The sequence below is a fragment of the Hypanus sabinus genome, chromosome 17 (assembly GCF_030144855.1).
Source record: "Hypanus sabinus isolate sHypSab1 chromosome 17, sHypSab1.hap1, whole genome shotgun sequence".
NCBI lineage: Eukaryota > Metazoa > Chordata > Chondrichthyes > Myliobatiformes > Dasyatidae > Hypanus > Hypanus sabinus.
Genome location: NC_082722.1, coordinates 41,658,610 through 41,671,189, shown reverse-complemented (window position 1 = coordinate 41,671,189; position 12,580 = coordinate 41,658,610). Strand labels below are relative to the sequence as shown.

At 39.2% G+C, this 12,580-nt stretch overlaps 1 protein-coding gene across 1 annotated transcript in view; it reads right to left on the bottom strand.

The window, feature by feature from the left end:
- The window catches only part of abcc12 (ATP-binding cassette, sub-family C (CFTR/MRP), member 12), a 118,179-nt gene that overhangs the window by 19,023 nt on the left and 86,576 nt on the right, over positions 1–12,580 (bottom strand). Inside the window, exons 21-23 of the mRNA XM_059992918.1 lie at positions 3,157–3,383; positions 310–447; positions 3–189 (exon numbers count right to left, since the gene is read on the bottom strand). Of these exons, the coding sequence (XP_059848901.1) occupies positions 3–189; positions 310–447; positions 3,157–3,383 (552 nt within the window). The remainder of the gene's footprint in view (positions 1–2; positions 190–309; positions 448–3,156; positions 3,384–12,580) is intronic.

The following is a 12,580-nucleotide window of genomic DNA, read 5'->3' as shown; positions in this document are numbered from 1 at the left end:
ACCTGAACAGCATATGATAAAGCAAGACCCTTATTTGATGCAGGAATAGAGTCAGGACTTAAGATGACAAAGAGAGCCACAGTGAGGGTTGTGAGAGCTGTGAAGAAATCGATTCTCACGGCAAACCAACGCATGGAACAATGGAACAGTAACAAATGGCTAGAATTTCTATCAGCTAAGTCTTTAAATCTGTAAAAAGGATAATGCACACTTTTTAACAAGTTTAGATTGAAAAAAATATTTTGCCTGTCAAAAATCAATCAGCCACTTATGCTAAACATGATATCAAAGATATAAATGTTGACTTACCGTTCAATAAAATCATTTGTTTTATTGTAGGCATGTATTGTGCTCAGACCTTGAATACTTGAAGTGATATGACAGAACCAAGGGGATGCACTCATGTTTTCTATTCTTTTCAATTCTCTGATACTATTTTGAAAAAGCCTAGAAAATAAAAGTGATATTCAGAATTTCTCTTTGTAGATTTTCTACTGATCTATGAATTACTTTCTCTTGCATCATTAGTTTTCAAAATCTGTCCTGAAAGGACAGATTGTCTGAATTGCATCTTATGTTAATATAACTAGCTTCTAGAAACATAACATTTACAAAGATCTCAACATGTATGCACATGCTTTGATAACCTTTGGCCTTGAGTGATTGAATCTATTCCATGTCACTGTGTATATTTACCTGTATTCTATTGTGTTTAACAATCATCTTGATTTCTTTAAGTTGCACATGGTGATTAAAAAGTCCTTCTCATCAGTTAAACTATTTTAGCAATATGCTCAGCAAGATAGGTAAGTTCTGAAAGCATGTTGTATGTTGCTATTTTTCTAGCAAATTCTCATCATAGGAATCTGATTGTGATATCCTTAAGATTTATTATGTTCTTTCGTGATGCATAAAAAAATCAAAAAGAACAAGTTTGATGATTTGCTGATTTGCAGACTGACACAGAATGCAGATCCATGATGAGGACCAGCAGCATTATTTTGAAATTGAATTTGACTTATAAATGAAAGATACCAATCAGTGAAAAATTATGACAGCACTTTATTCAGTGCATCATAAATTGTGTGCAAGATCAAAAAAAAAAGCTGCTTATGCTTGAATCTTGAAACAAAAAAGGGGAATTGATGCAAAAGCTGCACAAATCAGGCAGCATCTGTGAAAAGAGAAGCAGCTGACATTTCGAGTCTGAGACCCTTCATTGATTGTTTCTCTTTCCGATAATTGTGTGAACTCGCCTTTCCTATTTTCAAACACCAGTTTTGAAAGATCTGTTGAACATTTCTTATGATTGCACCAATGATAAAATAAATGGAATGCTTACAGCATAAACTCCAAATAAAGCATACACCAGATTGTGGATTTGTTGCAAATTGTTTTTTTTTTTAATTATTTTCATCTGTTCATCTTAAGGAGGATTGTCATTAGAATACATTGGGAAGTATCTGGGAATATTGATTAGCAGAGTGAATGTTTAATGAATCATTTGGGCTACTTAGCCTGATTCACTTGGAATTACATTTTAGTCCATGTTTCATGTGCAGAGTACTGAAGTATGTTTTGCTTATTGCTTTCATTAACAGAGCAAAACCTACTTAAGGACCAGGTGGTGTCAAGTTCTGCTTTTTATACCAGTGTGATTGACAATCTATTTTAACTGTCTTCTGAAGAGAAGAATTGGCCCATTGTTTTTGGAAATAAGTTATATTTGTATGGATCATTTTATAGTCAGTTTATTTTCATATTTTTTACTGCCTGGAAGCTCAGCTTAGATTTTGATAATTTTTTTTTCTATTTATGGGGGAGCTTTTTCCATGAGCCATGCCTTATGGTGCTTTACACTTCAATGGCTGTCTGGTCCATCAACATACCTAACCCATTCTGAATGACATTACAGGTAAAGGGAAAGCAGCACACAGCATTCTATCACCTTACATTCTAATAAATGCTTTGGCTATGATTTTTATGATATGTTTGCCTGAAATGGCAGGTGAGTCTAAATTTTATTTCCTCTGGAAGGGAATCACAAATAGCAGTGCTGTATTGAAGTGTCAGCCTGGATTATGTGCTGAAGTTCTGCGATGAAACTTGGATGTTTGGCATGTTGATTCAGACATAAGTACTCAACCATTGTTAAAATGATTATCATAATGAAGTGAGATGAAAAACTACAACTGGAAAGTTTCCCTGGAAAAAATCCAACTGCTGTAGCATTTTAATGAGACCAGGGTAGGAAAACCTCTCACAAGTGGTAGGACACTTTCAGCAGAAGGAGAATGACAGACATGAAGTATGACTTCACAACAGGAGTACACAGTAAGCCTGTTTGTACATGAAAAGAGAAGAGATTGCTTATCTTTTCAAGTACACAGGCTTTCATCAGAATACTTAAATACTTAAGGGGGTAAATGTTCAAAGTATGAATTCAAAATATGTAAATCTAGCTCTTCAAATATAGGTAAAGCTTTCATGTGTTCTTGGAATTTACAGCTTTCATTTTCAACCCTGATGTATAGTTATAACTTACTCAAATATAACCTCAATTTGTCATTTAAGTATTTCAAATAAAAACTTAGATTTTCAATTTACCAACTTAAACTTTTAAATGTTGTTCTCCATGGGATATTTTGTATGATTTTCTGACTCTCATGCAGAACTTCAGCTGCCAAGATTGTACATTGGGAATTCTGACATTAGTACTAGTAAATCTTATGTAAAAAAGAACTGAATTTATCCAGAATTTGTCATTACTAGGACTTCCCTTTAAGCCTCCACCCAATTTTGTTACATGTACTCAATAGCTATGTTATGGACAATTGATCAAAAGTTGTGAGTTCAAATCCCACTGTGGCAGCTGAGGAATTTAAATTCTAGTAATTAATTAAATCTGGAATTTAACAAAGATCTTGACTTGGTAACAGTAACAGTTGAATTGTTGAAAACACCCACCTAATTCAATAGTACACTTCAGAAAAAGTTATCCTCAACCCCCAATGTCAAAGCGATCCTCAGTCAACCAACCAACCAATGTGGTTGACTCTGGATTGCTTTATCCACAAGGCAACAAGTAGGTGGACGCGAGGTGCCCACTTTCAAGATGTTCACATCCCACAAATCAACAAAACTTGGGGAACTAACCTGAAAAATACAACAAATACTATGGCAATGATTGCCACTGCGATGAGCAGGTATGGAAAAACTGCTGCCAAAGTTACTAATGTGCAGAGTATTATCAACACCTGTTGGATGAAATTCTCAGCTTGAAAAGGTAGTCTAACATCCACTTCATCCATGTCCTTAGAGAAACGGTTAATAATCCTTCCAACTGGGGTAGTGTCAAAGAACGTCATTGGGCAGTGTAAAACCTTTGGATTAAAGAGAAAGAAGGAAATTTCTAGATGAAATTTCTAGATGAAGTTTTCATGATACAGTTGAGCTTAAACTTTTATGAGTATTTTTCAAAGCTTTTGCACATTGTGTTTCTCTATATTGCTTAACTGACCATTCACTGAAAATGTTCATATAAATACTGTATTTGTCAATGTTCACACAACGACAATACACAAACAAGAGAAAATCTGCAGATGCTGGAAATCCAAGCAACACACACAAAATGCTGGAGGAGTCCAGCAAGCCAGGAAGCATCTATGGAAAAAAGCACAGTTGATGTTTTAGCCTCCTCCTGCTCTAGTTAAAACTGGGAGTTAAGTACAACTACATGTCTACAAAAATAACACTGAAACATATGCTCTTCAATACAAAATCACAATACAACATCAGATAATACAAAACTAACACGTTCTTTTCCAGTTCCTAGCAAAAAAAAAGCTTACTTCCAATTATTTTGAGCCGTGGAAGATGCCTGTCCATGTACGCCCACCAGCAACCACACAGACCTGATGGATTTGCCAAATTTACATAATTCAATAGACATGGTGACACCTACCTTCCCTCTAGAATCTCCTCTCTTTCATCCAAATGTTAACTAGTTCCCTGCTTGGTTTCTGAAGTCTGCTAAGACTAACAAGGTGAGTGGATGGAATTTCCAGCCACCCATGGGAAATGCCCACAAGCACATTTCCAATGTTGTCCTTTGACCAATTGTTAGAGGAGGGTGGAATTTTCTTTTTGGAGCAACATTGCACATGTCTACTAAAAAATGGAAAAAGCACTAATATAAATAAAATCTATACTCGGGGTTCAATCTGTGAACTGTAAAATAAAAAAATAAATAAGCAAAAGAAGTTGACCCTTGCACATGAACAAATGATATTTGATGATAAAATATAGCAAGTCAAACTTAGCATCTATTATTATAAATATAATGTCAGATCTTTGGTATGAAGTATATTGATTAATTTAGGAGAATATTGGATTCAAGACAAACTTCTGGTTTAAGAGGGCACAAGTGAAGCACAGCGACGACTTGCTGACAGCAAACAAAACTACTGATTACTTCATTAACACACTTTCTTCTGGTAAACGATCACTGCAATCAATAACTTGTGCCTTCCCTTTCGGAGTTGAGCTTTTGAACTGCCTGTATTGCCTACCAATTTTGCAGTGTGAACTGAAGTCTCAAAGGCGCAGGCTGGCTGTGGTGTTGTAAGTATGGGCTGAATCGAGGCAGTGACCCACAACTCATGGGATCCTGGATTGGCTGTGATTGGTTTTATGGATGTGAAATCATTTTCCTGAACTTCAGTACTGAATGCTATTTGTTTACTTTTATTGTTTGCACAATTTTTTCTTCCTGCAGATTGCTTGTTTGACAGTCTTTTTTTAATGGCTTCTATTGTGTTCCTCCGTTTTGTGGCTGACTGTAAGGAGACGAATCATAAGGTTGTATGTCTTAAGCATACGTAGATAATACATGTACTTTGAACTTTCAACTTTGAATATTGAAAATAAGCAATTGATTATTAGTTAGATAATTACAATGGGAGCAAAACAAAGCAGGACATCAATGACACAATTAATTAGTTGCTGTTTTTGCTGTGTACAGGCCAAGAGGGTTGGTGGACAAGATGGTAGAGTAATAAGTGCAGTTCCTTCATGGCTTCATGGATTTGGGTTTGATATTGATTTCAGGAGCTCTTTGTTCTCCTAATGACTGCGTGGATTTCTGCAAGATGCTCCATTATCCACACCCCACCTCGTCTCAAAGCTGTGTGGTAGGTTATTTGGCTGATACAGATTGTAAAAGGAATGGTGCAAGCTGAAACATCTGCAGCTCAACATCAGTAAGACAAAGGAGATGGTGATGGGCTTTAGGAAAACTAAGCCTGCACTGCTTCCTGTTACTTTTGATGGTGAGGACCTACAAATCCCTGGGGGAGCACCAACATAGAGACCGTGTACAAGAAGGGCCAGAGTCGCTTCTACCTCCCGAGGAGACTGAGGTTCTTTGGAGTATGCAGGCTTCTCCTTCAGATGTTCTGCCAGTCTGTTGTTGCCAGTACAATCTTCTCTGTGGTGGTGTGCTGAGGCAATGGCATCAACAGGGGTGATGCCAACAGGCTCAGTAAACTAATTAGAGAGGCTGACTCTGTCAAAGGAGTCAAACTGGACAAACTGGAGGCTGTGGTAGAACAAGGGACCCTACAGAAAATCCTGGCAATTCTGAACAATGTTTCTCACCCTCTGCATGCCATCTTGGCTGAACAGAAGAGCACTTTTAGTAATAGACTAAGACAATTGTGCTACTCCAAAGAGCACTAAACAAAGTCATTCTTACCCTTGACCATTAGGCTCTATAATGAGTTAACGGATAGATGGGGAAGTGATGACCACCTGCCGTTAGACTGTTTGAGGTAACTTATTTTTTCGTTCTTTCTACTTCTCATCTAATATTTTGATCTGTGCACTTGTAATGCTACTGAAACATTAATTTCCTCGGGGATCAATAAAGTATATCTATCTAAAAAAGGAGTTAATGGTCATTTGAGAGCAAATAAGTTGTAGGGCTCCAGAGAAAGGAGAAAGGAGAATAGGGTGATGGAATGTTCCCCTTGGAGTCACAATTGGCTGACTGACTTCATATATTGAGTAAGTGAATTATGATTCTGTATATGAAAGCAAAAAAGTGTTAAAAGGAATATTGCTAATCAATGAATGTGGTGAAATGATATGTTCAATATTTCGTCCTCTCTGGTATTTGTACTTGTATTTATAAGCAATTGGATAAGTAATTCTGGATGTACAGAAGTCCCTCATAGTTCTGGAGTCACTTATTATGCAGCAGTTAAATGCCAGTCTCTTTCATTAGAACTGGTGGCCATATCCAGCGCATTTCAATCTAATGGTTCAGTATTTGCCAGACTATGATGTCATAATATTAATAATTGCTGGCTTGACACTTTTATACTGAAAACAACACTGTGATTTCTACATCTGCAAAGCAGTGAACCAGTATACACTGAATGGTTCAAACCTCTCCAATGACTGCAATATTTTAAATCTTCTTCAAAGGAATCAAACAAATCACTTGAAGTGACACACACTTAAATCTTATTTAGATTCAAATGCCCTGAATATTTGACACTTTGGTGCATGTTACTTAAGTAAGGTTCTTCTAAATGGCCATAATTCTATCTAAATTTTGTGTCTGCACTTTGAGCTGCCACCTAAATAATTCAAGGTATTTTGTTTCAGATTTACATTAAACTTTCATGAAACTTCCATATTAATGAACGAGAGTCGTTGTACCCAACTTCTAAAGTTTGTCCCTGTTAATGTCCATTATAATCAAATGGGAATATAAAGTATACCACTAAGCTTTGTGCAATACTGTGCATAAATTTATAACCCCAATAGTTTACTTTTAGTATCTGAACTTCTAACTTAGACATATCAATATATTCCCATCATATCAGAATGTTTAAAACATTATTTAACATTAACTTTTCCTTCTTTTGCAGTGGGTTGATGTGATCAGCCATCCTGATGATGTCACGGTTTCTCAACATTAGGTATCCCACGAGGAAAGCAGAAGCCCCACCCACAGTGATCTCTAGCTTGTTATAGATACTTCTCATCAAGGTCACAGATGAACATTATTGATTCTGTGTCACATGTGTACTCCGGCCAATGCCATGACACTTCCTATCCCTGTGTCTTGGATAGAATGAAATGGCAAAACAAAATTTTAAAAACTCTCTGATGAAAGACTATAAGCAAAAAAACTTTTCTTTTGCTCTTCTCTTCTGTCTCATTAAGTAGTAAATGAAATACATGTGCTTATCTCAGACAGGTGGTCACCCTACCTTTCAGAAACCAATGTCAACAAATCTTTGTGGTGTTCTTGGTTTCCAGCAAAACAGTGATGATTCAAACTTATCCCATAGCTGGGAGAGAAATTAAATGTGTAGCTTCATTTGTTTTGCACAGTTACACATTAGGTAAGAAGCCAAACATGAGAACATATGCAGATGCAGGAAATCTAAGCAACATACACAAAATGCAGGAGGAACTCAGTATGTCAGACACCATCCATGGAAAAGAGTAAACAGTTGACATTTTGAGCTGAGACGCTTCATCAAGACTGGTCTTTGTAGTCCTTAACAGGCCTTAGAAGTCGTTTCTTCTAGCTACAAAATTGCTGTAAAAATATCTCGCTTCGTATCCTACTGGTGACTGGATTCAGGCTCCTTAGAACACAGGGTGGCTAGAGTACACACATAATTCCCAGCTCCTTACAAAATATAACAGTGGCAACAAGTAAGTTTTAAAATGACTAACTACTTGTTGAAGCACAGCAAGATGGTCGAGTTAAAAAAAAAGTGCAGAACATTTTTTTATGCTTTGGAGCAACATATATTCTTCACAAGAGGAGAGAGATGGCTGAGTTAAATAAACGAAAGGAAACGGACATAATTCACAAGTTCATAAACAGTGAGTACAGGGTGATAATAGTCATAAATAAAAGAAAGCTGAAATGAGCTTTGCTGACATTATGAAAGTAATGCAGGAACTTATAGAAGTAAAACCATTCTTGATTGCAGAATGCTTTTGGTTTCATAAGCATAATTCAAAGGAAAGAGAGTCCACTGCAGCTTATGTTGCTGAATTGAAGAGATTGTCTGAGTGATTCCCAGTGTAGTAATGTGTTTAAAGATACACTGAGCAATCATTTAGTTTGCAGAATCTTACAAGACAGCATTTAAAAAAAAGCTCCTAACAGAAGCAAAATTAAAATTTAAAAGAAAAATTGAAATCACTGTATCAATGGGAACTGCAAACAGATGCAGTTGAGTTGCAGTCAGGAATTAAAGAGTGAACAAAATTGCAACGTCGAAACAGAAACTAGCCCGACCGAACAATTCAAATTACCATTGTGGCAGGGGCTTACATATACCAGACCAATGCAGGTTTCAGGGCAAAGTCTATGGAAAATGCAACAAAGTAGGACATATACAAAGAGCATGCTGACAGACAAAAACAAATGGATGGCACAGGGAAGAGAAAAAGATAAGAAGTCAAGTTGCTGTTTTAAAAAGAGCATGCTGTTGCTGAAAAATCTGACAATGATAAGAGTGACAAAGGACTGGGTAGCCTTGCTATTTACAATGTGAAAAATAACCATAGGTAAGCAATATTGAAGTGATCAGCAAATTATTTAAAATAGAACTGGACACTGGCTCAGCTGTTGCAGTCATTCCACAAAATGATTTTGAACGGCATTTCAAAGGTACTGAAATGAAGCCTGCAGATATCCAACTAAGAACTTATACTCGAGAAAGGATAACTCCTGTGGAAATAACGTTTGTAAGAGTGAAAGACAACAACCAGCAAGCCACATTGAGCTTGTATGTGGTAAAAGCTGAATGGCCGGTATTGTGGGAGGGTGAGTGACTGAGACAAGTACAAATTGATTGGATATCCATCCACAATTTGCATTTGCCTTGAAGTAGAGTCAACTGAAAGCAAATTAAGAAAGGCATTGGATGATGCCACAGCAGTGTTCAAGTATGGTACTGGAAAATTCAAACATATCAAGGGTAAAATAGTGTTAACTGAAAATGCCACACCCAAGTTTTCGAGGTCTTTCCGGTTCCTTATACCATCTGCGATATAAAGTGGCCAGTGAGCTAGATTGCATGGAGGGTGAAGGAATTCGTTTCAAGGTTAAGTGGAGCCTATGGTCAATGCCAGTGGTCCCAGTGGCCTAGAAGGATGGGTCTGTCAGGATCTGTGGTGATTTTAAGGTCACCATTAACCCAGTGGGTAGATCAATACCCTCTGCTCAGGATACAAAACTTTATTTATTTATGGATTGATTGACTGATTGAGAGACAGCATGGGATAGGCCTTCTGGCCCTTTGAGCTGCACCATTTAGCACTCCCCCCACCCTGATTTAACCCAAGCCTAATCATGGGAAAAGTTACAAAGATGAATTAACCTACCAACTGGTACGTCTTTGGAATGTGAGAGGAAACTGGAGCACCTGGAGAAACCCCACGCAGTCACGGGGAGAACATACAAACTCCTTACAGAGAGCAGCAGGAAATGAACCCAGGTCACTGACACTGTAAAACATTGTGCTAAGCACTATGCTACTATGATGAACTTAGTTGAGGCCTGCCTACAGATTGAGATGGTAGGAGAGTCCAAAGTGTTTCTCACCATCAATTTCATCGCTACGATAGGCTTATTTTTGGAGTAGGACCCGACAAGAAGCTACGGAGCAGGTGCTGTAAGGTTGCTGTCAAGTTGTCCAGGATCCAAGTTTTACCTGGATGACATCATTGTTACCAGTAAGAATGGCATGGACCATCTCCAACATCTCAAGATTCTGTTAAAAAGTTTAGATTATCTGCACAGAGCATGAAGCAACAAGTGTGAATTCTTCAAACCAAACATCACCTGCTGCGGTCAGACCATTGATACACTGGCATTACACCAGCATGCTGAGAAAATTGAAGCAGCAGTGGATGCCCAAGTCCAAAGGATGTGTCGCAGTAGTGGTCCTTTTTAGGATTTGTTAACTACTGTAACGGGTTCCTGCCAAACCGCACAACTGTCCTCCACCTCTTGAGCTCATTACTACAGATCAGAAAGAAATGGCAATGGACAAAGCAGTGTGAGATGGCTTTCCAAAAGGTAAAGGAACTGGTGACGTCAAGTGCTGTACTCACACATTATGAACCACATCATCCAGTAAAGCTTGCCCGTGACACTTTGCCTTGTGCTATAGGTGCAGTCATGTCACACGTTATGAAGTGAACACCCCATAGACTTTGCATCATGTTCTCTTACTGCTGAAGAGAAAAATTATGCACAGATCGACAGAGAGGCCTTGACTCTGGTTTAGGGTGTAAAACATTTCCACCAGTACCTGTACAGGAGAGTTTACCCTCATTACTGATCATCAATCACTGGTGTCCATTTTCAATCCACAGAAGGGTGTTCCACTGACAGAATAAACAGCACAACTGAAGAGTTGGGCTCTGTTTCTAGGAGGACACATTTACAGTGTGTTGAATTCAAGAGGACAGCTAGTTGTGGAAATGCTGATGAATTGCCCTATTTATGCTTGGAAAAGGAAATACCTGAAAAATTTACAAGACAGGACACTCCTTTTGATGTATTACCCCTAATGAAAATTAAAAGTCTCCCTAGTTTGGCAGAAATGATCCAAAGGGAAACCAGAAAAAAACCCCACGATGTCTCAGGTCTTCATGGCAACACAAAATGGCGGGGATGTGCAGCAGAAATTCCAGTTCCATCATTCTTACCAGCAATAAGATGAGGAGGAGGAGAAGATGGTGGTGCGATGCAGTGCGCGCAGCCTCTCTGGAGAATGGATATCTGTTATGTGTTAAGTAGGGATCTGTGCACAGTCCTGATTTGATGAAGGCAGACGTGAGAGCATGGAGGAACACCTGGAGAAACTTCTGGAATGCCCGCTTCACTGCCGCTGCTACTGTGTGATCTGGAATCTCCAGAGGAGAAGGCCTCTGAGACCTCAGCTTTGCTTGTTTTGGCGGCCGAGACGAAGTCGAAGGTGCTCGACAGAGGATGGCGCTCGGGAGGCTGTATCGGAGGGGCTGGTTGGAGGCTCAAAGTTTTCGGACGGACTCAGAGTCTGCTGTCGTCAGGTACTTTCCGAGGCATTGTCAGTGCCTGGAAGTTTATGGCAGGGAGAGTTCTCCCGTTTGCTGCCTGATATCGAGATGATTGGAGTCGATCGGGACTTTGAGACTTTCTAAACCGCGCCCATGGTCTGCGTCTATCGAATTACGGTATTGTTTTGCACTGCTGTAACTATATGCTATAATTATGTGGTTTTGTCAGTGTGAGTTTTGGTTTGTTCTTTTTTTATTTTGTGGTATCTCTCCAGAGGAACATTGTATCATTTCTTAATGCATGCATGCATTTCTAAATGACAATAAATGAGGACTGAGTGTCCTCATAATCTAAAAAAAACTTGCTCTTGACAGGGTTGCCTTACGGGGGGGATTGAAAGTTATTGTACCATCTAGGCTGAGAGCTGAAGTGTTGGAGAAGCTACATGCCAGTCACCTAGCTGTAGTCAAAATGAAAATGTCAGCTTGAAACTTTGTGTGTTGGCCTGTGACTGGTCAGCAGACCAAACAGCTTGCCATGCACTGGTCAGGATGCCAGCACATCCAGATGATGCCAAGAGCAGCACCTCTCCGTCCCTGGAAATGGCCTGCATTGCCCTGGCGGAGAATCCATGTGCATTTTGCCAGACAATTGATGGGCAAAAATTTCTTGGTAGTAGTGGATGCAGCTACAAAGTGGCCAGAAATGTTCCCAGTAGCCTCTGCTACAGCCTCACACACTGCTGATGTGTTGAGAAGCCATTGTCACTGACTAAGTGTTCCAGACACTTAGACAGTGATATTGGACCAGAATTCATTGCGGAACAGTTTCAGTCATTCCTGAAAAGGAATAATATGCACCATTCCACAGGGCTACAAAAGGATTGTCCAGAGTCTAAAGCATGCACAATGTCAGCCAAACACATTACACTGGCACTGAATGAGAAGCTCACCAATTTCCTCCTTGCATATCACAATACAGCGCACTCCACAATCAACATCTCACCAGCTATACTCTTCCTGGGTCGTCCTTTGCACTCATGTTTGGATCTCTTCAAACCCAATCTCAGAAGGAGTAAGCAGGACAAACTGCTGAGACAAATTAAGGGCTTCTCAAACAAGGCGGTTTGATGTTTCACTCCTGGACATGCAGCCCTCATGAGGCACTACAGAGGTGATCAAAAAATGGGTTCTTGGGAAGATTAAGGACAGAAATGGACCACTATCCTACACAGAGGAGATTGTGTTTGATATCATCTGGAGACAACACATTGAGCATTTGAGGAGAGCAGAGTCAATAGTTCAAGAAGAAAGGTATCAAGAGCTGTCAAATCCACTTCCTGCAGTCGCAGAATCATCTCCTGGAACCACCAGTGATGAAACCCCTGAACCTGAGATTGTTTCACAGCCACAAGTTTCACCTGCCAAGGAGAGTGACCATGCCCCCCCCGCCCCCCCACTGTCAGGAAGATGTTATCCCACAAGAGTAAGAAAT